Source organism: Eremomyces bilateralis, assembly GCF_010015585.1.
Source record: "Eremomyces bilateralis CBS 781.70 unplaced genomic scaffold P152scaffold_15, whole genome shotgun sequence".
Classification (NCBI taxonomy): Eukaryota; Fungi; Ascomycota; class Dothideomycetes; order Eremomycetales; family Eremomycetaceae; genus Eremomyces; species Eremomyces bilateralis.
The window spans coordinates 342,762-369,405 of NW_022985081.1; the positions used below are offsets into that span (position 1 = coordinate 342,762).

Consider the following 26,644-nt stretch of genomic DNA (forward strand, 5'->3'; position numbering starts at 1 on the left):
CGAAGATAACCGCTAATATAACCTCGTTCCATATACGGATTAGCGCTGGTTCAGTGACCAGTTATCATGTCTTCTTTTGTCCCAGCCGCCTTTTGGCATGTATCTTATATACATTACTGATTCCATACAGCTGACGTGATTCATCCCCCGCTAATGCAGCTTCACGGCCTCATCGCTCGCGCCCTGAACATTGTCCGTGCTGACGGATGGCTGTCACTTGTCTCCTTTGGTCTCGTTTACTGCAAAGACGTCTCAATTCAATCCATCCCAAGTGTTTCTACACTTTTGCGTCCCCGTACTACATCGTATTCCTCCCTCCTCTTACAATTCCACTCCTTGCCGTAGAGTCGGTGCTGTGTCATCGAGCGATATACATGACCACACCCCTGTTTACCGCAATACACACCCCTTGAACGCGCTGGTGGCGGGAATCCTGCACCGCAATCCCCGATTCTACCCTACGACATTGCACGCAGCATGGATTAATACATACTCAAGTCGAATAAACAGAAGGCGTCGGAATAGGAGGGCAAGCTGGCGACAACATCGCATCGAGCCCGCTGATGGGCATCAATATCCGCGCCAACAACCTTACGCACCCGTGCCTCGGAGTCCAGCTGGGCTTGAACCGACGGCACAATCTTCCACAAGATGCCCTCCAGCTCCTCCGCGGATGCGAAATCGAGGCAGTCGTCGGGCGGGAAATCTTTCTTCTCGCGGCGACATAGAGAGAAATCCAACGACTACGGCTACTTAAACGCCGATCCCGCCACGGTGATGCCCGCACCGTCGGGGTCGCAGTCCTCGCGACATTCGAATCGACGGCCTAGTACCGATCGCCCAGGCTCATCGGGTCACGATGCAGCGGGCTTGAACATGCAGGCGGGCGTCATCACGTCGATACCGTACGAGACCGTCGCGGATCGAGGATCCCCGATTGCCGTGAACTATTTGCCCAACGAAGAGAATCCGCCGAGGAGAGGCCCGAGGGAGCCATTACCACATCATTTAAATAAGGCGACCAGCGACTTTCATCAGTACCCGGTGATCAATCGAATGGCACCTCCCCCGAAGCCCGGCGCGTCTGACGCGCCGCCACGGCCGCCACCGCATGCCTCCATGTCGACGCCAGCTTCGAGCGCCTCCGGGGATCGAAGCGGACACATGCAGAATTACAATAGGAAAGGAGGCGCATCGAACGGCTTTCAAGATATGGCAATCGCCCCAGGAAATAACCGTATGGACGATCAAGCGAGCATTCACTCGAACCATTCGGGAGCCCGAACACCGAGTGTCCAGTCACACACGAATACCTCACAGCATTCATTTTCCACATATGGGCAGGATATATCACCCTCGAAATCACACCAGTCGCCGATGTATAATTCCTCCGCACAAACCCAGAATTCGCGCTACAGTTCGACAACCTCCTTTTCGCCTGATGGCTTCAATTTGAAACGACCATCGGATGACCGCCTCATCGAGAAGGAATGGCTGAGCTTGATGAACAAGCGCGGCTGGCTTAATTTGCCCGAGCAAGCGCGGCGACAGATGCAGAACTACTCCGTTGACAAGAAATGGATGCTGGTATATCAAGATCGTCTGGCCGAGTGGCAGGGAGATCAGAAGAGAAAAACTGTCGCTCGACACACCGCTGCCGACACCGTCTTCGACCGCGCACACGAGGAGGGAAGCCCCGAGTGGTACGTTCGCAAGGTGCTGGATAACTCGATCACCGCGAAGCAGTTGCAGAGCTTAAGCGTCTCTCTTCGAACGCAGCCCATCGGATGGGTGAAGGCGTTCGTCGAAGCACAAGGGCAGATCGCGCTCACGAATGTGCTCTCGAAGATCAACCGGAGGCAAGGGCAAGGGCCTGCTCCTCCGACCAAAAAACGGGATATGGATCTGGACCGCGAATATGACCTCGTCAAGTGCCTGAAGGCTCTGATGAACAATCGATACGGTGCCGACAATGCTCTGCAGCATCCGCAGATCACCGCGGCGTTGGCGGCCTCGCTCATCTCCCCGCGCCTCAATACGAGGAAGCTAGTCAGCGAGATCCTCACATTTCTGTGCCATTGGGGCACTGGTGAGGGACACGCGAAGGTCCTCGGAGCCCTGGACAACCTCAAACATGCGCAGGGCGAGAATGGTCGCTTCGACGCATGGATGCGCATCGTGGAAGTCACCACCGACGGGCGCGGCAAGATGGGCAGTCTGGTGGGTGCCAGCGAAGAGGTCCGCAGCGGAGGCATCGGGGTCGAGAACCTGCTAATGGAATACGCTGTCGCGAGCTTGCTGCTCATCAACATGATTGTCGACGCTCCGTCGGATGACTTGCAGCTGCGAGTGCATGTTCGAGCCGGGTTCACAGCATGCGGCATCAAGCGCATCTTGACGAAGATGGAGGGGTTCCAATACGAGGTGATCGATAAGCAGATCGACCGATACCGCACGAACGAGGCGATTGACTACGAGGATTTCTTGGAACGGGAGAACCAGAGCATGGTGGATAGTGTCGAAGGCGATTCGAAGGATTTGAGCGACCCGATTCAGATCGCGGATGCGATTCAGACGAAGATCAACGGAACGAGAGCGAACGATTACTTTATTTCGACCATGCAGCATTTGCTCCTCATCCGGGATAACCAGGGAGAAGACCGGCTGCGGATGTTCCAGCTGGTCGATGCGATGCTGAGCTACGTGGCGATGGACCGGAGGCTGCCCGATATGGACCTCAAGCAGAGTTTGAACTTCACCGTCCAGAATCTGCTGGATAAATTATACACCGACTCCGAGGCACGCCAAGCGCAGGACGAGGCTACCGAAGCGCGGCAGGTCGCGGATTCGGCGCTCGCGGAGCGAGATCAGTTGACCGCGCAAGTGCAGCTGGGCGCTGATGGATTAGTCGCTAAACTGCAGAAGCAAGTGCAAGAGCAGCAAGCGATCATCGACCTGCGCGGGCGGCAGACCGAGACGTTGAAGGCCGAGGTCGCGGAAGTCCAAAGGATGCGGGCCCAGGAGCTCCAAAGAAATGAACTGGAGACTCGCGAGCTATACCTGATGCTCAGGGATGCTCAAGATGCAGCGGCCTCGGTAGCGAAGGACGGCAAAGCTCCGCTCGCAGACCCGACTCAGATGCAAGGCATCCTCGACCGCGAGCGGCTCATGGACCGGCTGGAAAGGCAGCTTGAGCGCGCGAAGACGCAGGCGAAGCTAGAAGGCAAGGCATTCCAGGGCCCCGGTCCGAGCGACAAGCTGCGCGAGCTTCGTGAGCGGATGGATAACCCGATGGGCCAGCGGTTGGAGATCGGCGACTACAAAAACAGCATCATCGGGTCGGTGTCGCGAGGGAAGAAGGCTCGCCATTTCGACTCGGATGACGAGACCGAGAAGGCGGACGAGGATGCAACGGTGTATGAACGGCCGCGGTTGGTCGAGATGCGTCGGCCGAAGATGAACGCGGAGCAAGCGACGGGTCTGCTTGGCGAGATCGCGAACAAAGTGAAACGGATCGACGGCAGCGATGATGAGGAGGGCGATGGTGTCACGACGGGGCCGACACATCCAAGCATTGAGTCCGCGTCGCCGAAGACCCCTGATGATGAGCAATTCGATGGGGCTGGAGGAAGGAAAGGTGTCTCACCGATGCCTGGATATGCTAATAACGTGCCACCCCCACCTCCACCACCCATGCCGGGCTATTCTGGCGCTCCTCCTCCACCCCCTCCACCGATGCCAGGCTACCAATCCAATGGTGCACCTCCCCCTCCCCCACTACCGGGCACCAACGGTGCGCCTCCTCCACCTCCGCCTCCTCTTCCCGGCACCGGCTCCAACTTCGCTCCTCCACCCCCTCCCCCGATCCCTGGCGCGCCTCCCCTTCCCGGAGCCAAAACCGGCGGCTTCTTGCCCAAGCGTGATCTCAACACCGCGCCAACCATGGCACTTCCCGTCGCGCGGCCGAAGAAGAAGCTCAAGGCGCTGCATTGGGAGAAGGTCGACGCGCCACAAACCACGATCTGGGCGACGCACACGCCGACGTACGAAGATCGGGAGGAGAAGTACAAGGAGCTGAGCCGGAAGGGCGTGTTGGACGAGGTGGAAAAGTTGTTTTTGGCGAAGGAGATCAAGGCGATCGGCAAGAAGCAGATGGCCAAAGATAATAAGAAGCAGATCATTAATAGTGATCTGATGAAGAAGTTCCGTAAGTACCTCGTGTCTCGATTACTCCTATGGGGAGGTTTATGCTGATGATTGGATAGATATATCCCTTGCCAAGTTCTCGCAAGTCTCCGTTGAAGTGCTGGTCCGCAAGGTCATCCACTGCGATTCCGACGTCTTGGATAACGCGGTTGTTATGGACTTTTTGCAGAAAGACGACCTTTGCGTGATTCCCGACAACACCGCCAAGTTGATGGCTCCGTACGGCAAAGACTGGGCCGGTCCCGATGCTGCGAGCACCACTCGAGAATTGGACCCGTCTGAGCTGACCCGAGAGGACCAGATTTACCTGTTTACTGCCTTCGAGCTCCGCCATTACTGGAAGAGCCGTATCCGGGCGCTGTCGCTCACGAGGACGTACGAAGCGGATTACGACGAGATCTCGCAGAAATTGCAAGATGTCGTCCGGGTATCAGATTCGCTGCGAGACTCGGTCAAGTTGATGAACGTCCTGGGTCTCATTTTGGACATCGGAAATTTCATGAACGATTCCAACAAGCAAGCGATCGGATTCAAGCTGAGCTCGCTTGCGCGCCTGGGAATGGTGAAGGACGACAAGAACGAGTCCACCTTCGCCGATCTCGTCGAGCGGATTGTGCGAACGCAATACCCCGAGTGGGAGGGCTTCGTCGATGAAATCGAAGGCGTCATCACGTCACAGAAACTCAACGTCGAGCTGCTCCAACTGGAGGCCAAGAAATACACAGACAATATCAACAACGTGCAAGCGTCCCTCGACGCCGGCAATTTGTCCGACCCCAAGAAGTTCCACCCCGAAGACCGTGTCAGCATCGTCGTGCAGCAACACATGAAAGAAGCGCGCCGCAAAGCCGAACAGATGAAAGTCTTCCTCGAAAACATGGTGGAAACGTACGACAACATCATGGTCTTCTACGGCGAAGATCCTACGGACGAGAACGCCCGCCGCGACTTCTTCTCGAAACTCGCGATCTTCGTCAGCGAATGGAAAAAGAGCAAGGCCAAGAACGTCGAGATCGAAGACACCCGCCGCCGCAACGAAGTCAGCATGCGCCGCAAGCAAATCAGCGCCCAAACCATCAACGTCACCGCGGCTGTCGACGGCGACGCGCCGCCCTCTCCCGCGTCCACCGGCGCGATGGACTCCCTCCTTCAGAAACTCCGCGAAGCCAAGACCGACACCCGCGACCAGCGCGACCGCCGGCGCCGCGCCCGCCTCAAGGACCGACATCAGGTGCGCGTCGCATCCGGGCAAAATATCCCGGATATCCGGAGCGGCTCCGATGACGCCGACGACGCCGGTTCCGTGTCCGTGTCCGTCGACCCGACTGGGTTGCTCTCCCCGATATCCGACGCCGGCGAAGGACCGTCGACGGAGCCGGCGGGCGGCGACGCGGCGGAACAGGACGTGGGCGACCGGGCGGAGGCGCTGCTGGCGGGATTGCGGGCGGAAAGCGGGAAGGGCGGGGATGAGGTGCGGGTGCGGAAGCGGCGGGAGAGCGCGAACGATGAGCGGGAGAGGAGGCGGAGACGACGCGCAGCGGCGGAGTCGGCGGCGAATGCGGCGAGTGAGGAGGCGGCGTGGAGTCGTGGGTCGAGGAACTCGCGGATTACGGAGTTGGAGGAGCCGAGGGATGGGGAGGATGTGGAGCGGAATCGATTGAGCGCGATTAGTGGAAGTGCGAGTGGGGAGGGCGAGGGTGAGGTGCCGAGAACGAGCGCCGAATTAAGCATATCGGGTAACCCGGATGCTATGGATGGTCCGCAGCTAAGTGCGGCGCCGGTGACGGTTGTGAGTCCGCCGAGTCCTGCAGGAGAGCAAGGGAGGCCGTGAGGTCTTCGGGAGGGGGTAATGTTTGCTGGGTGATGCTGAGTCCAACTTGACCGTGGCCCCCGGACGGTTTCCGTGGTCATTAGCGATACCAGTTTCTAATGTCTTATATTTTGCTTTACATCATCCTTTTTTTCTTCCGCCGTGTACTATAGGGGAGATATCGCTGCGGTATGCAGTAGGAGGACGGCTGTTGGGGGCCTTTCTTCGAGCATTTGAGCAGGGCGTTGAGATTGATTTGGGGGCGACAGAGCAGCCTTTGCGATGGATGTCAAGGACTGTTCCACTCTGCCACTGTTCCTTCAAATGGAGATAGCTATTACAAAGCACCGGGACTGTTAAACCAATATTCAGAGCTTGTTTGACTTGCACTCTGCCCTGTCGTTTCGACTCGAGAAACGCTGGACTCCTTCTCCACATCTCGGTTTCCTCTCAATCCCATGCAACTACAGTCATAGTGCCTATTATTAACGATTGAAGGATGTAGTCATATTTTTAGGCGATCACGATTTTGTTATCGCCCCTGACGAAAATATAATGAAGTTGGTCGTTGGCCCCCCGGCTGTGATGGACAGCGTGAGTGCGGCAGATTACGAGGCCGGACCCTTGACCGGTTGATAGGGCGAACTTCAACCCCATGAGGCTGAGAGAACTCACCGACCTACTTCGCCATCACTTTTACGGATTCCGACTTCATGCTGCGAAACGCCTTCCGGCGATATTGGTGGAAGCCTGAAGGCAGGCAGTGTTGGACGGAGGTGTAACGAACACGCCTTTGCACCAACCAGATGTCCGCCAACCTCCCCAAACGTGCCATGGATCGCTCGGTCTGGCAGAACACGTGGGACAAGTGTACAGGCCGTTAGGATTTTGACACTGGAAATTCGGACGGGTCTATATCGGGCGCTATTGGTCGTGATACCATGGATCGTGCCTCGTTGGTGTCTCGTTGGTGCCAGGCAACCATGGCACTCACCCGTAGCTCACGCCTAAGGCGTGTGTCCATTGCGGCACGATGGTGAGAATTATTTGATGGCTGTGTAGGAAGACATGACCATAGATCATCAACTAACCGGTTGCTACAATTGTAAGGCCATACGGTACGGTATTCCTATATTTCCCTTCCTAGAGATTTCTAGAATATTAGTCTTCGGACGCCTGTCCGTCTACGCTGATGCTCCGAGTCTTCCTTTCCTAAATCTACTTCTAGTCTCTGTGTTACTTAAAGAACCTGTGTTCTAAGTTGTGCCTCCCAATATGTCAGGTGTTGTTCTTTACTCCCAACCGACTCCACCGGCGAGTCGGGAGAACTCGAAGTCGAGGGTTGACAGAACCGAAAGATCGCAGCGAGTTGGTAACCTCTTCAAGGGGCTCCGACTTAGGATCTCTGGGGACTCCAAGCCAACCCACCCTGCAAACGGCCACAGTGCCTCGTCATCAGCATCTTCTGTCCGTGGAGGTGGCCAGCGTTCATCATCGGCAAACACATCTCCAGTCTCGTCCGCTTCGACGGGTATGACCACCCCCCGGCTCTCCGCAACGATATCCGATTACGATGATTTCAATCTACTGCACATCCCGCCTTCATCACCGCTATCGCGATCGAAAAGAGTAAACTATTCTCGACCACTGTCTGCTCACCTTCAAGATCGGAGAAGAGCCACTCGAGGCAGCCATAATTCAGACGACAACTCGTCCCAATCTTCTAGCCATTCCAGGAGAACTACGTCAAAAGGGGCAGCCAGGCTGAGAGTCACAATACCAACCGTGGATGTTAGGGACAATGAAGGGTCAACACATTCGGTTCTTACGTTTCCCCCAAACGACAGCATCCAAAACACCCCAAGTGGCTCACTGTATGATTTCGAACGTCGGCATGCATATGTCTTCGAGCGGACACCTTGGTCTACGAGTGATATTGGTCGGTTCCGCAACTCAACGGTTTCTCATGCCGAGTCATCATCACCGAGCCCGCTAACACATGGCACATCACAATACACGCGTGTATCACAGAGGATGGGCACGGAAAAAGTACTTTATGGCGCCCTCGATTCTCTTATCCATTTCCCTCCCCCAGACCTCGACAAGGCCGCTACAACGAGTAAAGCAGAAGCCATGGCACGAATCCCCGGCGAAATAGCACCTCCAAAGAAGAAGAAGAAACGAACCAGTCCAAAAGAATCTGAAACGGGGAATGGACCTTCATCCGACTTGACAAATATCTCAACTCTCCCTCCTTCCTCTGAATACACAAACAACCTCCAAAGGGAGTTTGAAATCCTGACACTCCGGGTCAATAAACTCACAGCTCAACTCGACGCTGCTGCCCAATCCAAGTCGAGACGCACCCCCAAACGCACCCTGAAGCGCCAATCGGAGCCTTGCGAATGCCAAGTGTGCGGAGACGAATTTTTCGAATGCCCCAATGCCAGCCAGAAATGCTCACACCCACGGATGACCTGCCGCCCATGTCTCTCCCAATGGATCCATAAATCCCTGGAGGATTCTGCTGGCCAAGTCAACGTACGCTGCCCGGACGCAGACTGCAACCGAGTCCTCGCCTTCACCGACGTCAAGAAATTCGCGGACCCGGAAGATTTCGAGCGATACGACCAGCTGCAAACGAGGGCCGCCCTCAACGACCTCCCGAATTTCGTCTGGTGCATTGGGCCGCACTGCGACAGCGGACAAATCTACGATGGCTCGGAATTTGCCACGATTTTCACCTGTGCTGCGTGCGAATATCGAGCCTGCACTTCAGATGTACACCATCCTGATGCGCCGCCAGAGCAGGCGGGAATGGAGTTGCGAAGTGGCCGGGCGATTGGTTCGAAGGGAGGAAATATCCGGCTCATTCCATGGCACACCGGCGAGACATGCGAAGATTACGAAGAGCGCATCAACTACGACCCCGTGGAGGAGAGGCGGAGGGAAGAGGAGGCGCAATCCGCATTGGAGATTGCACGGGTGAGCAAACGGTGCCCGAATCAGCGGTGCGGCTGGAACATTCAGAAGCGCGATGGCTGCGATCATATGACGTGCAGGATGTGTTCGTATGAATTTTGCTGGATCTGCTTGGCGGACTGGAGGGCCAACCGAGAACCAAGGGGATATGGTCATATATGCCCCACTCATCGACCTAATAATAACGGCCGGTAAATGGACGCTGGTTCTAGCGGCATTGAGACGTGCAATTGGTCGTGGAATAGTGTTTACCTTCTGTGTAGTTTTGGTACTGGAACTGGAAGGGTTGAGACTGGTGGCACTGATGCTGGTGGTCTTGGTGCCGGATTCGGTGGTACTAGCGTTAGTACAGGAGGCGCTGGCACTGGAACCATTGTCACCGGAGGAAGTGGCTTTGGCCCCATTGGTACTCCCGTTGGTGCTGGAGCAGTTGGTACTGGAGCCTTTAGTAATGGAGGGGGAGGAACAGGTTCCATTTTGGCACCATCCATGTCATCAGACAGACCTTTCGGTGGTATTCCAGGCCCTACTCCTTAGGCAGGCATCGGAATCTTCGGTTCTGCGTCATCGGACAGCGGTTTTGGTGGTCCGCGTAACACCCCACCAAGCAACATCTTCGGTTCTCGACCCTCCCTCCATCGGAAGCTAGAATAAGTTTCTTCCCACCCCCGCGGTAGCTAGCACGCTTTCTCGGCAGTTTTTTTTTGTTCAACACTCGCCTCACTCCTCCATCAGAATTTAGGATCTTCTTTGATCTAATATATCAGAGCGGCGAGGATGCATTAATATAGACCTGGGAGAAGATCTGAAGCTGGCAAGGGAAGGGTGTCATTTGGAGGGATGTCAAGTAGTTGACACAGAAACCCATCTAACCTATCGGCAAGATGTTAATCAATGTAATGTATTTATGAATAACTCATATACCATGAGTAGATGTGCATTCAAGTGTTATGTTCGAGGCAGTTGAAAATACCTGATATTTCTCCTATTCTTTTGTAGGTCTTGGATAACATTTAAGGACCAGTGTTCAGGGGCAGTCCATGAATGTGAGAAGGGGATCAGATGCCTTACCGCCTTACAGCCTCGAAAATCGAAGTGACGCTAAGCCATATTTGGTATAGTGCAGTACTGTCGGATAGGGACAACAACGACCTGGAACATCAACAACTCGAAGCCTCCACCAAAACAACCATCTCCACCCCATGATTACTTGTCGCTCGCTCATTTCGAACGCCGGACACGGTGCACATTGTCGTATATTTAAAGGTGCATTGGAATTAAGCGTGCATCTTTGGACGTTTATAAGCCATGGCGTCTGCTGTGCTAACTCCCGGTCGCATTAAGCGGCGGGAAAACCAGTTCTTCGATGTCGGCATTCAGGGACGGTGAGTGATGATCGCGCAGTCGCGTCCCAACATCGGACGAGACAACATGGAAGATGAGATGAATTCTAATCGACCATTGGGACCACAGGAAAACCGGAATCACGCTCAAAGACACTGGGATCCGAGACGAGAATGGGATGATGCCCCTCGATGGCATCTTCTCGAGTCCGCAGAAGAGCCCGCCGAAGCAGATATTCGAAACCCAGAATGGGAAACTTGTGAGCGCATCAGGTGAGAGTATGCAGATGAGTATGACACCACCAACCGGACTATAAAACACATTGGTGCATCTTGTTTACGTTTCCCGATAGGCTCTGCGCCCGAAGTCACCGAAGTCCTATCAGCGAGGAGGTTGATGCAAAGCGGAAAGAAATTGCTCCCTCCACCAATGGGTCGATCGCCGATCAAGACGTCTCTCGGGTCTTCACCACAACGACTTTCAATCGCAGCGAACTCGGCAAGGAAGGCAGCCATGACCCCAACAGGATCGCTCCGGAAGCCACCGATACGGAAACTGGACTTTGATATGGACGAGCCGATTGCGAGCATCGAACGAAGCCCGACAAGGACCATCAAAATTGGTAGATACGAGCCGGAGCAGAGTCCGCTGATCAGGCGGAAAAGTCAGGCTAGTGTGGCAGAGGACGAAGTTCTACCTCGAAGCAGCCCTGTCCATATGAATGGACTCAATGAAGATGACGAGTACACTCTACCACATTACGGCGACGATGATTCTATCCAGATGCTGCATGGGGCGAACCAATCCTTTGTCCGGGCCGAACAGACCGTGAGTTCGACTCCCGAAAGTCAAAGAAAGGGCGCCGTAAGAAGCAGTAATATCTCGAACATGCCCTCGGATCCGTTTCAAGATGCTCCGTCCTCTGGAACACGAAACAAACGAAAGCGCATTTCCGATGAGGCCATTGACCCCTCACTACTTCAGATGGAACCTTCTGCAGGGCCCATCGAAGCTAGCCACTACGATATCTCCCCTAAGGTACCTATCGCAGCGCCTCAGGATCTGCCACCGCCCCAGGATCTGCCAGATGCAGAGACACCCGAGCGCTTTACTACGGATTTCTCGGACGAAGATGATTATGATCCAACGCTTGCCAACGCAAAGAGCAAGGCTAAGACTCGCCGCAGTACAGCTACCAATGCAAATAAAAAACTCCAGATCTACGAAGATGACTACGCAGAGGCGGGCGCTGAGGCGTCCGATAGCATGCCGCCACCTGCCGCAAAACGGGCCAAAACATCAAAGAAGCCCGCAGCGCGCGACCCGAATGCTCGAATGAACCGCACTGTCTCACGTGGTGCTTCCGCAAAACCGTCCTTCCCACCACCAGCCTATGCCCGCGATACCTACTCTCCACCGACCCGTGCACGAACGGGAAGCGTGGCGCGCGGTGCCTCTCGAGGAGCATCTGCTGCGCCATCCAATGGACGAAGTCGCAGTCATGCGCCACGCACATTGCAGATTCTCCGACAAGCCACGCCGTCCGAGGACGACGGTGCATTGAGGACGCGGAGTGGGCGGACGAGCATCCAGCCGGTCCACTGGTGGTGTGGCGAGCGGGTGGATCGCGCGCACGATGGGTCGATCAAGGGGGTGACAAGAGTGGAGGAGGCGGAGATGGAGTTGAAGAAGAAAAAGAAGGCGGCAAAGGGGAAGAAGCTAGGCGCGAAGTCAAGGCCGCCGGCGAATAGACTTGGGAGTTTAGAAGAAATTAGGGAAGAGGAGGAGGAGGTCGAGGAGGTCGAGGAAGAGGAAGGGATGGAAGAATGGGAGGCGGAGGGAAGGGTGTTGACAGGGCGGGTGAAGTCATGGGATTTGGCTATGAACCCAGATCTAGAAGGCGAGGACGTGGAGATGGGTAAGTCGATTCCTCACTCCGTCCACTCCTCTGCTGCCGCTCCTTTACTTCCTCATGCTTACGTGCTTGTAGAGATCGCCTACGGACGAAACTCCATCGAACTCAAAGACGTCGCGGGCGCTGACTTCCAATACGGCAAATGCATTGCGCTACCCTTCTTCGGTGCCGGACTCGTCGATATCCCGCCCGGTGGCTACAAGAGAGCGAAGAATTCCCGACGAATGCAGATGACATTCTTCGTACACGAGGGGAAGGTCACCGTGAGTGTTGGGGATGAAGGCTGCGTCTTTGCTATCAGCAAAGGCGGCCTTTGGTCGGTTCCACGGGGTAAGTGACCATTTCCTTCTTTCCCTTTTCCTCTTATTTGCTTGTCTTCTGCCTGGCTTGAGATACTCCCGACGGAATGAGACCACGCATCCACCGAATCTTGAAGCATTCGAACCCAAGCCGAGACGTTCCTGAATAGTTGATGGTGGTCCCTCGGCCGTGCAATCTGCTGCCCTGCAAGCCCAGCTATTTCCGCCAGAGATCGCATACATCTTTCCATCTCACTGTTCTCTTCTCTTACCTGATTCATCTCATCTCCTTGCCTGTTCCAACCCACCTGTCTCTCAAAAAGCGGTGAACTCTTCATCGATTCCAATTTCTCCTTGTGCTACCATCTCCTACCTGCCCTCCTCCAACATCACCCCCACTATTGCATTTTGCGGCTACCTGCGCCATCTGTGTGTTTGCTTTTCGGCCACCTTACTGGATCCACCTGCCCTAGCATGATCAACGTTCCTAAATCTGTCCGCACACCCGAAGGAGCGGCACACCACGACATAGAGCCGCAGGACAACCTCTACGACCACCTCACCGTTGCTGCGGGAATGCGTCAACCCGCGCTTGAGCTACAGTCTGTGCGCGCAGATGCGGGAGCATGCTCTGGCTCGCGGTGTTGTGACTGGGAGATCAATTCGTCTGGTCAAACTTCCTTTGCGGAGCATGCCTGTGCGACGTTACACAACAGCATCGGGCTGCTTCCTCGGGCTTGAGCAGAAGTTTGGTGGCACTATTGAGGGCCGTATCGTCTACCCGCCTCCCCGTCTGCCGTTTCCCCGATTGCGATGGCCGTTGCTACCCTGGTTTTCGTTCCAATCCTTTCCAGATGGCATGGATCGGCGTTATGCGCCCAACTTATGCCCCCTGGCCACATCTTCACTTTCTGTCCGAGTTCTGTTCCACAGCTATCGATCTTTCATTTCGCTTCTAGAATGCTTCGATACGGTGCACGAAATCCTGCATGAAGCTCCAGTTTGAATCGGTAGGCTGACAGATGTTGTGGTGTTTTTAGGGAATACCTATTCGATCAATAACGATAGTGCGACGCCGGCGAGAATATTCTTTGCACAGGGGTGTGAGATGGTCATGGATGAGTAAAGGCGTTTTGATTAGGTGTTTTGGATTCTTGTCTCGATACCATGACGGAAGGCGTTGATTGGAAAGGCTATGTCCCGGAGGATGATGATGAGTTTCATGAAAGAATTTCTACTTCGCTAGACCGACCCATGGGTGGAACGGAATTTCGGTTGTGGTTGGGGGTACATCAAGGAAAGGCACATATTAACAACGTATCTCAACGCGACAGTTCTCGCAATCCAACATCTCATGTCCTGCGGTGGTAGTACCGACCACTTGAACTATCTAAATCTCCTCCATCTCCTCCCCGAAATCCAACCCCAACTCCGGGTAATCCCCCACCGTAATCCTATCCCCCCTTGCAAACGCCCCTCTCTTCTCCCCACAATCGAAATACCGCTTCCCCGCCACCCTCCCATCATTCTTCCCCGTCGGCTCATCCAGCTCCACCCCCACCCACGGCGCGCCCTCCGGTCCAGGCAACTGCGGCACCGCCCCAACGAACTTCACCGTGCCCCGGCGCGCCTCATCGCCGCCGACGAAACACCGCGCACCGACGGTGATGTTGCGGTCCTGGATGGACGCGGCGTGGAGATCGGCGGGAGAGGGACCGGCGGGAGAGGGACCGGCGGTGGATGGGTCGGTGGGGGCGAAGCGGCCGAGTTTGTTGGTTTGCTTGTACCGGAGTACGGAGTCGGAGAGGGAGGCGTAGGTGTCCTCGGGCATAATGTATTTTTCGACGGCGGAGAGGTCGGTGTAGTTGGGACGAGCAGACGGAGGCCGGAGATCGTGGACCTGTGAGAGCGTTAATGAGATATTGGGGGAGCCGCGTATCGTTCTGTGATGAGAGGCGGATTATTGAAGGGGTGGGAGTTGCTGCTGTCGTGTGTAGAAATGCGTGTCAAAATGCGCGTCATGTTGCACCAGCCAGTCCATGGTCGCCATCGTGCCTTGACGAGATCCTTGGTTTGCCTACAATGCTCATTGGGAGCGTGTTCTTGAGTGTTCCATGTTCTCTGGCCTAAAATACAGTCGTCCTCATACGGTGTGCACGAACAGACGAATTTAGCATGCATTTTTGGTAGCACCCTGAGGAAGGATGGACCAAGGGAAATGGAATCAACCTGCAAAACAGATGCGAACCAGAAGATAGAGTGTAGAAATTCTGCAGGTCAGATGTCGCCTCAGCACCGGAAACGTTCGACTCATGCGAGACCTGCCGTCCATCCCGTTTTGCGTTTTTCGGCGACAAGCGATCTGCTTAAGGGGTAAACGGAGAGTCCGAAATCCCTTGTCTGGCCGCGAAGAAGCGAAGCAGGTCTTCGACTTGATTTGAGATGCATCGCCAACATGCCGTGGCCAACAGGAAGCGCCATGCTCTCTTTCCCCCCGGTTACATAAGATGATTGGCTCTTGACACTCGGAATTCAATGTTCTGAGCACAAAGAATCCGATAACTTGAGACATCTTCTTCCCCAAGTACTGATTGGCAAGGGGCAATCGCAAGTTTGAGACAGTCCAGACCAAGATCGTGCTGTCAACCAATGGTTCCGAAGAATATCGAGGCCACCAAAGCCGAAGAAGCACTCTGGATCATAGGGACGCGTACAGCTATTACTTCGCCCAATTCTGGATTCCATCTCAAAGCTCAATTCGGCCCTCGAGCACCAAGTGGTGTGATTAGATCGGTTGCTCCGGTGGGGGTCTGAAAATGACAGGTTTCGCCAGGTTCAGGCACCGGGGCTCCGAGAGTTTAGCCGGCGAAGAATGCGGAAATTGTCCGTCAGCTCACCAGATGTCCGTCAAGCAGAACTCAGAGGTGCGGTGATCGACACGAACCGGACGCGGTCTCAGCGCGGTGCAATTTGGGTATCAACATTCAGATGGGCCGAAACCCACACGGAAACATTTCAATAACTTAGGGTAAATAGAGAAAGTGGATGAACGTGGGGTATGCTGCAGAGACACATCCGAAGCATGCGTTGCATTGACAAAGGAAGACATGTTAGACTGGAGAACTGGGTCGGGTCAATCATGAATTGTCGGGGCTAGCCGGAGAACATGGAATCACCATTTGGAAAGGTTTGGCAATGGATCTAATCGACACATGTGGCACACTGCTATACGCCGCGGCAACAAGCTGCAGCACGCAGGGCATCGTGTTGAAATGCGTGACGATCTTTCTTGCATATCGATATCGCTGACCACGCTTGTTTTTAGGCTGACGGAACATTTATGACGGCGACGCAGGTTACAGGTGGAGTGCAATTAAGCAGCGGACGAAGAATGACTGGAGGCAGGGGTTGTAGCTATAGTTGTACTCACATATATCTCGTTGTATTCCCGGAGTGGGAAAGCAGCCAACATAACTGCATCGTCGTCGGGTGCACTGAGCTCGACCGAAGCGACGTCAGAACGCAGCTCGAGCTTCTGCGAGCCGCTCGGGATCCCCGTGATAGGTTCCAGGCGGGTCTTGAACTGGGCTAAAGTCCATGCGGGTGAGATTCTGCGTTCCGATTCGGATGCGGATGAGACGACATTGATGGAGACGTCGGCTGAAGACTGAAAAGAGTGCGCCATGATGTCGATGGTCAAATTCTTTAGATCATGAGGGAGGGAATAGATGAGACTAGGATCGACTACGGAGAACAGAGTATGGAGAAAAGGTTGGATACTTCTGATCCTTGGAGAGTGAGGCTCGGAGGCAGGGGTAGGGACTTGTGTAGTGGAGGATTTTCCCGTGAGTTTGGCGTGAACTTGGAAGTTGGATGGGATCAGATGAAGCGTTCTGCTCGTTTGCCAGAGAAATGAGGTTCCTTGGACAGAGCACCGAGGTTTCAGTCGAATCCAGCGGATTCTGATCACAGGAGGTTCGACGGGGTTGGGTCTTGATCCACAGTTGGTCTGCGTGTGGCTCGATCAGACCCACATGCGATCGGGATTCCAATGGTTCCGAGATCCAGCAGTTCGCGCCTCGGACGTTGTTAGGACTACAGTTTCAATCTGTCTGATGCAGGTTTGGATACTGTACATTAGAATATTCAAGGAACCTTAACATCGCGAACTCAAAAAGCCGGCAGGCACGTGACACGACGGTGGGGATGCAATTCGGGTAAATTTCGGATCAAGCCTCAATCACGTGCTTTTCCAATGGGAAGCGAGGATCTAGCCTTTGCACGTGACTTAAACTGTTCCTCCTAAGACTCCAATCCTATTTACTCCGCACATCTTGACACAGCCATCATTCCAACACTTCCCGATCTAATGTTGTTGCTGATCATCACTAATATTACCCGATCCTTTCAACCGTTCATTGTGTCTGCCTGTTAATGCTAACAATAGCGCCTGGTTTGCATAGTAGTTCATTACCGGCCTTATCCTCGTACATCATTCCCCCCTCATCCGAGGCACTCCATTCAGAATCCAGCAAACCATATCTCCCGTCCAAATGTCCAATCGCGTGTGACCTTCACCGCTCCTATGCGGCTAAGAGCAGCGTCATGAAATGCTTGAATCCCCCAAGGGATAATGGAGCCGATGGACACGCGAGCAGCAAATCGTTCATTACTTACTGCTGCTGCGGTGCCGCCGTTTCTTTTTCGTTGACTCCCACCACCAGTTGACGAGGGCGCTGGAGCCCAAGAAGATTATCCGCTGCATGGGGGGATTCGGGGCCCATAAAGGACACGGATTAACAATACATGCTACCTGTCAAATGTCAATTGTCATCCTGCACATGCACACGGCTCGTTTTCAACATCCCCCCAACCCACCCCTGAAAAAGGGGGAACTGTCCGAGCCTTCCAGTCCCGGTGATTTGGTTTAGTGGACCGCCACGATCGAGAATCAGTTTCGAACTGATCATACGCCTTATATCATGCAACAGCCAACAGAGAACCCAAGATCTGTGCACATGCCAGGCGAAGATCGTTGGCACTGGAGCCCCGGACTGTTCTCATGGAAATTGACACATTTCAATCCCCATTCAGGTTTCAGTGATCGAAGGGATAGACCCCGCAATATCCTCTCGGAATGTCGACCAAGATCTACAGCTGATGCCATAGCCTAAATACCACTGACTTTGGTACTGAGCAGAAATTATGCACGCAGCCAGCCTCTAAATCAGAATGTTCTCACCGCTGCATTGCCGAGTGTCGTACAAAAGTGCTGGCACTGTCTGGTCCCTACATTTTCCGTTCGACCCGCGCTGCTTCCCTAATATAATTCGTCTGGCAGAAGTAGTGTTGGCTGGGAGATATGGAATCGTGATGACGTGGTACAAACCCACCAACTATTCACACGAATCCAAAGCCGCAGCGGGCCGGTCATTGAGCCTTGTGGAGGTGTTTCAGATGCACCGCTCGTGTCCATCCCAATGTGTATACGCGAACTCAATTGTCATCTTTTGAAATGCGCAATGTGGTGTGTTGCCGTTCTATGGAGCACAAATCTTCGCAGTGACACATGGTTTCTGGAAATATGTGTGCTTGCAAGGCATCGTCAGAGACCAGGGCAACCGAACGGAACCGATGATTGGTCGGCAAATCCTCGCTTGGGGTAACCAGAGATCTAACGTGGTTGGAGCAAGGATTTATCGTTCGCACTGCTTCAGGCCTCCAGCTATTCTTGATTCTGGGCAAAATCAGACGACAGTTGCATTTTGCAAGGAAATTATATGATGAACAGTGCGAAATGGATGGCCTTAGCGACGGCTTACCATATTTATTTTGGGCTCCTTTACGGGATTTGAACAACTAGGGCTCTCCTCTCGTCTCTCGTCTCTGGGATGGGGGCTGGTGCGCGTCACTCCTGCATGGACTGAGGTAACTAGGCGGCCTAAGACGGGGTTCGCTGTTCGGCCAGAGTAAGTAAGGCGACTGCGGCTGCAGATCAGGTTCGGCCAACGCATCAACTTTCTCATCGTTCGCTAACTCACCTTGTCTTGACGTCCTTTCCGCCACCCACCCCGTCCAGCAGATCGGTTTCCAAAGAAGGGGACCCGTCGATTACAACATATCCGTTGGCATCCACCCGAGCCAGCGCAAAAGAAGCAAGGTCTAACCAAGAAGATCCCGGATCCTTTTCACCGCCCAATTTGACGTGGTTCACTGATGCGACGTTGGATTCTATGTCTTGTCTGTGGACGGGAGGAGAACCATTTCTCCTATGTCCAGATATGGCGTTGCTAGTCAAATCCCCGAGAAAGAAAGTAAGTGCATCAAGAGTAAATCATTGCCGTATTGATATATTTGATATAAAGAAACCGTTTGGGAGAAGGTGACATCGGATCAACGGCTCACTGACAGAGCCCCATCGACATCTCCTACTTGGATACGGTATCATCCTAGCATCTCATCGCAACCTCGGGCTGCACAAGTGTATGTGGCGCAAGGCTGGATATGCGAGAGATTGGTACTTATTCGGCAGAATTCATACCGCACCAGCTTTTGTGCCCCAAACAGACCACTGTTTCCATCTTTCTCCAGCACCTCCATCCTATTTGTGATGCAAGTCCACCTAGCATTACTATTTCCTTTCTTCACTTTGTCTTATTTCGCGGGCTGAGTCACCTGTGGCTATGCTCCAACGCTATTCTTTTAAATAGCTATGTCGTCTTGCCTAGTCATCATTGGCTGATATGATGATTTGCTACCCTGGACCAGTTCCTTGTTCTACGAACCATAGTGGATGTGAAGGCGTCCAACAGCATCGGAGAACGACGTGACGACCTCATTGGAGACGTTTGTCTGGCTCAACTGCTCTTCACTTGATCCTGTCGTCTCTTGCCGCCCAGTGACTTCAGCCCAAACGCGATCCCTTTGCGTCTCATTACGCACCCTGTTCTGCAGCCACCTCATCCAGAAGCAGTTCTAAGCGGATTCGCTGGGAGCCTGGACGAATATATCGACTCGAGCATCCCCTGCGACTCTTGCGCCTTCATCCGTCTCCTCCTTTGCCTGACCTCCGCTCCGCTCATCGCGCACGACGATACCTGTGTCCAGTCAGTTGTCTATTCTCAAGACAAATAGACGCCACAGCATTGTCCCCCTTTCTTCCCTGTCTGAGCGGATTCGGGCCCGTGTTGTGTTGGGGGCCCTTAGGGTCATACTTATTGACGACTGCCTACGACTTCCACGACCTGCCCACGAACGCGACGAGTCCCATCAACTTGATTCTTTACGAATATTGAGCTCATCTTTGAGTTGATGAAGCCCCACGAACCTCTTCTACTTCGAAAAGACCTACTTTAGACCAATCAACTGGAACTCTAGAAGGCGCCCGCAGATTGGCTCGAATCTGTGAAATCCTTTGGATCACCAAAGCTGAAACACTGGAAACTATTTAATACTGTAGCTGTCCTGTGCTTTCTGTCAGGTTTCTTATGAACGTTCGAGTGTTGGCAAGCTACTCCGGGTTTCAACTAAATTAACTCTCGACCGCAACCCTCCGGGGTACACCTCTCAAACACAGTGCAGCCTTACCACATCAGGAAAATCCATCGATTGCGGAATTCTTTAGAAACGGCGAACGGACGGAATCCTGAAGGAGTCGAGCCTCTCAGAGGGCATAGCAGACTCGGGCAGCCGAGATATTGTTTTTCTAGAAGCGAAACAAACGGGTCCTGGAGAGCGCTCAACCGAACCCAGTCCTGGTCCATCTATTGACGATCGAACGCCGCATATTGAACTAGAACCAATATCATTGACCACTATTACGAGCATTCTGGAGTTTGGGCCGAGAGTGGTAATCAGTTCTGTTTGTTTGCAACACTTCGAATTACTTCGCCAGTCGCACAAAGAGCGGTCCATCCCCAACCGTGGTAATCCGTTTCTCAGTCGAATATTTGAGCATGCTACGAAGCAATTGTTTGAGCTGAAGATACATTCGTTTGTCTGGTCTCTGAGTTTTACTCGATACTCAGAAGCTGGTCAGCAAACTCAAGAAGTTCGGTTGCAAGATCCTCGAAACGGAACGGTCGACGAACATAAATTCATCAGTGTCTACACCGCCAAAATAACATCGACACTAGTTCAATTACCTGCGGGCTGGATTCTCCCGCTTCCAGCCAGCAGAAGGAATACCGACGCCGTGGATATCTCCCGGCTCCTCGAGTCGCGGGACTCTGAGTCTCCCGGTCCAGGAACCAGGAGCTCGACCTCCAAGACATCGTCGGCGGGACATTTCTCTTCGTCAGATGGCGGCAATGGAGCTGGAACCAGTGGCGGGGTATATGCGTCCACGAACAGATACCAGTCGTCAGATCCGACGACGGGGTACACGACGCCGTCCGCTGGGGGGACGCTGGAGAGACGATTGTCCACAGCTGGATTGCCATCTGGCTTAGGAGCAGGGCTTCCCCCAACATCAATACCTCCACAATTGCATCAATACGCTCCTTCATCGCTACAGCGCCCCTCGGCATCATCGCCCTCTACATACCATTCTCAGTACGGAGGGGTGGAGTTGCGACCGATCTACTCCGCACCACCAACACAGGCAACACTCCCAAGCTTCGCTTATTCTCAGCCACCACGGACACACCATGCTCAGAATCACTCCTACGGCATTGCTCCTCACCTCCCACATCTTCAACCTAACTCCACCGGACCACTGGGGACGAGTGGTGGCATGGTACGTGGCCATCACGGACTCCATCACCACCTCGCTCCAGGCATCCCGCCCATCAACACGAATATTTCCGGAAAACGTCCGGCTGGGGGTCCACTGTCTGCCGGCGCCTCCTCGCCACCGGCTAAGAAGCAGACGAAGTGGGCACCGGAAGAAGACGCTCTGAATATCGAGCTGCGAAGGTCGGGAATGAAGTGGGATGACATTGCGGAGCGATTGCCGGGACGGAGCGCGATTAGTTGCCGGCTGCGGTATCAGAACTATAGCGAGAAGAGGCCGGAGTGGGATGAGGAGCGGAAGAACAAGTTGGCGCGGTTGTACGCAAGGTAGGTTCTGTTTTCATGGCTTTTCACCGCTTCGCTACACTCAACGCCTCTCTCAGTCAGTTTAGTGCAGTGCAATCTATGAAAAAGGAAACAGGCTCCAGACTAACCCCTCCCTCTCCCAGATTCCGCAAAGACATGTTCGACATCCCTGCCAAAGAAATGGGCCTCCCCTGGAGAGCGGTCGAATCGATGCTATGGCACATGGGCCACGAAGAAATCGCCCAGCGTGCCAATGCCCCCAATCTTATGCTCGCCACCGTCCCCGGCAACTCCGCCCGCAGCAGCAACAAAAGCCCACCGCGCGGCCGCCCCGCGTCCGACCATGGCTCTTCGCACCACCAACGCCGCCGCAACAGCGGAAGCGGGAGCGGGAGTGGAAGCGGCGGAGGCGGTGCCCACGACATCGGGGCGGCGGGGCGGGAGCGGCGTCAGCGAGTCGGGAGCGATCTCAGCATCGGGTCGGCGGGGAGCGTGGCAAGCGCAGGTGCGGGGATGCCGTCGTTGGGTGATGGGCGACATCGTCAATCATCCGCGCGCTACACATCCTCCCGCCAACCGCAGCATAGCTCGCCGTATGGCGGCGTTTACCCAGGGACTCATCCTACCCCACCGCCGCTTTACCCTTCGAATCCGCACTCACCATACCCGGCACACTACCCGCGCCCCTCGCAATTATCGTCCCACGCCACGCACTTGAGCCCGTTGCACGCGGCGGAACAACCATCTGCCACGTTCGTTAGAGCGGAAGCGCGGCTGCGGCAGCCAAGAAGCCATACGCAACCGCCTGACGAGATCGAGACCCCGGTGCTGGGTTCAATGTCGATTGCGAGGCCGAGTAGTGCAGATGAGGTGAGACATAACGGTCGGGGAGAAGGACGGCGGACAAGGGCGAGGGTAGGGAGGGGCACTGGGGTTGAGGGAGATGGTGGTGGGGGCGATGAGCGGATGAAGATGGAGGATGAGGAGGAAGAGTTAGAAGAGGAGGAAGGGGAGCTATGAAGAGAAGGACTGTTCTTGAAGTACATGTTGCTTGGTCATATCGGCCATCTAGTGTCGTAATGATGGCTCCTCTGAAACGCATAGCAAACGGCTGGGAAAATGGGCGGTTGGCAATGATCTCGTTATTCTCTTCCAGCATTATTACCCCTTGTCTTATCGGACTCTGCTTTCATGTTTGGTCAATATTGGCTCCCCTCCGAGTTTCGCATGCAGCGGCGCTGCTTCCGCCCTCGCTTCCCCAAATGTCGTACGAAAATCTGTTGGTGCTCTTCTGTCGAACGTTTAATTTTCTACTCATGACATGAATCTCTTTGGCTGGAACGGGGGTGGGGCTTCGCAGGGCTCGAGAAAAGAACCGTGATGAGTCATCTCCTTTGTACAATACCCCGTGGCGGCAATGCCGAGTGGTCGTCTCGAAGCCCGTGGAGCTGTGGAAGTACCGGTACTGGAGAGGACACCGCATAGTGATGGCATAAAAATTCGGGTGGCACGTTCTGCAGGCATTGACCAGCGCTTGATAACGGACATGACAATCCTTAGATGGAGAAAATGTGTAAAGCGTCGCAAGAGGCTACGAACTAGGTATTACCATGAATGTATAGTTATGCTCACTGACCGTCATCACTTGGGATCGTGTGTTATGACATCCATCTTGCGCTTGAAATGAATTTCAGATTTCCGATGATAGTTCCTTTTCATATGTAGTACCTACGGCCTACGTACACGGGCTCGGTGGTCGTTTACCACTCATCGGTCACTCGTCAGCGTCGTTTTGCCAATTACGAGACAATATCCACAAGCCGCGGGACCGACTGGATGTCCCTGAATTCTCCCACGAGCATCACCACACGCAATATTCATGTCGCTCCACCATGCGTCAATTCCTCCCTCATGCGTGCTGGGTGTCCCAACGAACGCATCTACAGCTGTCCGGCGGTATTGAAGTCCGCCAGCGCCTCCGTGATGCGAGAGGCCATGGTCTTCTCGCCCTCGCGGACCCAGACACGCGGGTCGTAGTACTTCTTGTTGGGCTTGTCCTCGCCGTCGGGGTTGCCGACCTGGGTCATGAGGTAGTCCTTCTTCTTGAGGACGTAGTCCCGGACGCCGATAAGGTAGGCCCATTGGAGATCAGTACTGTTGTGATTACTGTTAGCCTCATATACTCGTCCGTTTTCTTTTCAATTTCGATTCTAATTTTGAAGGTTCGGTGGGGATATATCAATGATGGGGGGGCAACGTACTCCAAGTTCACCTTGACGATACCATAGCTGATCGCTTGCTTGAACTCTTCCTTCGAACTACCACTGCCACCGTGGAACACAAGGAACAGCGGCTTGGGATCCGAACCCCCTTCCTGCTTGACGGTCTCCTCCTGGTGAGCCTTGAGGAGCTCGGGTCGCAGCTTGACGTTGCCCGGCTTGTAGACACCGTGGACGTTGCCGAAGCCGGCAGCAATGGAGAAGTAGGGGGAGATGGCATTGAGGGTCTTGAAGATTTTGTACACGACGTCGGGTTGCGTGTACAGGAGGCCGTTGTCGACGGATTCGTTGTTGACGCCGTCTTCTTCGCCGCCGGTGATGCCGATTTCCTATGGATCGTATGAGCATATTCAACGAGGAAATATGTTATCGTTTCACTTACCATCTCGAGCCATTGCTTCATTGGCGCGACGCGCTTGAGGTACTTCGCAGTGGTCTACCGATAAGTCAGTCAAGCAGTCCATCCAGTCGAATGCATGACCATGTCAAGCGCATATCTAGGTTCATACCTCAATGTTCCACTCAACCTCCTCCTCAGACAAGTCGATCATGTGCGAGCTGTAGAGAGGCTCGCCATGCTGCTTGAAGTACTCCTCGTCGGCATCCAACAGGCCATCGAGCCACGGGAGAAGCTTCTTGGCGCAGTGATCGGTGTGCAGGACGACGGGAACACCGTACGTCGGGGCAACGCTGCGAACGAAGTGCGCTGCTGCGATGCCGCCCGCGATGGAGGCAGATTGGTCGCCGTTGGGGACGCCCTAGGTGATGTGTCAGTGGCACTGTCAATGCGTGGGGTTCGCCATCTTGATGCTCCTCTGGCTTGATTCTCCAATTGACCGCAATGTCGACCAAACTAAGGGCCACAGGAGAGGCGATTTCGAAAGGGAGTGTCGATATTTCAATCTTACCTTTCCGCAGAAATACGCCGCACCACCTTGCGATACCTGAATGATGATCGGCGACTTCGCATCACGAGCAGCTTCCAGTGTCGCGATCACAGTCGACGACGAGGTCACATTGATAGCTGGGATGGCGAAGTTATGCTCCTGGGCATATTTGAAGAGCTTACGGACATCCTCGCCAACGATGACGCCGGACTTGCGGGAGAGAACGCTGGTAGCCATAGTGGATGAAGGTATAGGGAAGCTTTGTTGAGATTCAAGGTGCTTTCAGCGAGGGAATACTGCCAATGAAGGATGTCAATGGATTGGATGATCGGTTGGAACAGGATTGACGATGTGAAGGTTAATGAACTGAAAGTAAAAGCAGAGAAAAAGAACAAATGGTCAGGCTATGAGAGACGAGCGATAATAATGCTTGGTGGTGGTGGTAGTGACCTTGTGTGCCCCACGTCGTCACGGCAGCGAGGGGTTCAACAGAACGAGACTGGACCCCGATGGTCTGATGAGATTGATACACCAACCTAAGGTGGGGCTCGTTGCTTTTCCTTACACTCGTCTCACTCATCTCACTTACGCTTGGGTTCCATGACCTTCGGAATAAAAACAAATTCCTCAATTCGGAAGCATTGTTACAGGAATCCATACGATGACCCTAGAATGCCTCCAAAACATCCGAGGATCTACGCAGTTCCATGGTCCGGATGCGAAGTATTCCATGCCAGGGCTATGAAGTCATCCATGTTTGGTGGCGGGCGATACCGGAACCAGGGCAACCTGGTGCTCGGGGACAAGGCTGATGGCTGGGAATATTCACGAGAGTACCTAGGTAGGAGGATGGGATTGCCGGCATGGACGGAGAAATAGAATGCTCTGGGAATGTGAATGGATCCGATAGCCGCTGCGGTCAGGTACAATCGGAAATTGTCCGGTAGAGTTGGCGGATGAGCTGCAATATGGTCATCTGGTCGTGAATGGATGTATATATATCGAATAGATATGAACATGGCTAGACGACACTAGCTGGTGAATTTTAGTATCTAGAGGAATAACATGATATGATATGCCTTGAAGATTGACACTTTTCAGTAAAACAGTTGGATAATATAAAGCCGAAAATCCGTTGCTGTTTTTGGCCAAGCACAGATTGTCGTGAGCTTTGTTTTGCTATGTCTTCATCTTGATTGCATGTTGAAATTCAAGTTGCCCGTTCCATTGTCTTGTTACTATGCTGTTGGGAACTGTGATGGAGAACGGAACCTTTCTTCAAAGCCACCAGCAGCAGCCTTACCCCTAGGTCAATACCCCCAAGCATCTCATCCTCTGAGGAAAGAGGAACCATCGGCCAAGAGATTGAACGATCTCCAACATCTAAAGCAGTGCTGCATCCGAGTCACGCCTCCACCAGGCGGATGCAGCATCCCACGAAGGCTCTACAGTGCTCCAATCATCTCCCTCTGGCAGATGAAAATCTGCGCTGCAATCGTAGTTATCCCCCACCTTATCAAACCATGAGGATGACATTGCGCCTGTGTGGCGGCGCGAAATGTCATGCAATACACAGCAAGGACGCGGAGTGGATTGGACAGACCTAGTGAGTGGAATAGATGATGATGGACCGTGGCGAATATGGAACGGTCTGAGAGTCAACCACTACAAGTCAACCCCTGAATGACAGAAGGGAGTCGTGAATGACGATACCAGATGTGGGAGAGGGTGAGGGGTAGCTGCTTGCGAATGACATCAGTGTTCGACGGGTGAAGACAAGGGAAACAGAGCCAGTGAGGAGGCTGAAGGATAGGGAACTGAATTGGCAACATATATTCCGTAGAGGCGATTGGTTGAGAGAATTGACAATAAATTCAAGGGGA

The 26,644-nt window shown here is 53.9% G+C and overlaps 6 protein-coding genes across 6 annotated transcripts; 4 read left to right on the forward strand and 2 right to left on the reverse strand.

The window, feature by feature from the left end:
• The first annotated feature begins 249 nt into the window (after positions 1-249).
• P152DRAFT_483372 (uncharacterized protein) lies at positions 250-6,514 on the forward strand. The gene is made up of 2 exons (XM_033681940.1): positions 250-4,207; positions 4,266-6,514. The coding sequence occupies exons 1-2, from the start codon at positions 652-654 to the stop codon at positions 6,035-6,037; spliced, it is 5,328 nt and encodes a 1,775-aa protein (XP_033532679.1). The 5' UTR covers positions 250-651; the 3' UTR covers positions 6,038-6,514.
• Positions 6,515-8,036: 1,522 nt separating this feature from the next.
• On the forward strand, positions 8,037-9,496 carry P152DRAFT_459926 (uncharacterized protein). The gene has a single exon (XM_033679788.1). It carries the CDS (start codon positions 8,051-8,053, stop codon positions 9,191-9,193), a length of 1,143 nt encoding a protein of 380 aa, XP_033532680.1. The 5' UTR covers positions 8,037-8,050; the 3' UTR covers positions 9,194-9,496.
• Positions 9,497-10,149: 653 nt separating this feature from the next.
• On the forward strand, positions 10,150-13,796 carry P152DRAFT_75073 (uncharacterized protein). The gene is made up of 5 exons (XM_033683237.1): positions 10,150-10,383; positions 10,472-10,632; positions 10,695-12,260; positions 12,333-12,587; positions 13,597-13,796. Exons 1-5 carry the CDS (start codon positions 10,307-10,309, stop codon positions 13,680-13,682), a joined length of 2,145 nt encoding a protein of 714 aa, XP_033532681.1. The 5' UTR covers positions 10,150-10,306; the 3' UTR covers positions 13,683-13,796.
• A 150-nt stretch (positions 13,797-13,946) lies between these two features.
• P152DRAFT_384242 (uncharacterized protein) lies at positions 13,947-16,217 on the reverse strand (the record flags this gene model as incomplete). The annotated part of the gene is made up of 2 exons (XM_033675799.1): positions 13,947-14,456; positions 15,987-16,217. Coding segments are annotated over 2 exons (741 nt in total), but the record flags the coding sequence as incomplete, so codon positions are not given.
• Positions 16,218-21,290: 5,073 nt separating this feature from the next.
• P152DRAFT_399886 (uncharacterized protein) lies at positions 21,291-21,856 on the forward strand (the record flags this gene model as incomplete). Its single annotated transcript, XM_033676539.1, has 2 exons — positions 21,291-21,616; positions 21,739-21,856. Coding segments are annotated over 2 exons (444 nt in total), but the record flags the coding sequence as incomplete, so codon positions are not given.
• Positions 21,857-23,183: 1,327 nt separating this feature from the next.
• Positions 23,184-25,409, reverse strand: P152DRAFT_459929 (fructose-bisphosphate aldolase). Its single transcript, XM_033679789.1, has 5 exons — positions 24,783-25,409; positions 24,384-24,632; positions 24,257-24,310; positions 23,857-24,203; positions 23,184-23,749 (listed from the first exon to the last, which is right to left on the reverse strand). The coding sequence occupies exons 1-5, from the start codon at positions 24,996-24,998 to the stop codon at positions 23,536-23,538; spliced, it is 1,080 nt and encodes a 359-aa protein (XP_033532684.1). The 5' UTR covers positions 24,999-25,409; the 3' UTR covers positions 23,184-23,535.
• Positions 25,410-26,644: the final 1,235 nt, after the last annotated feature.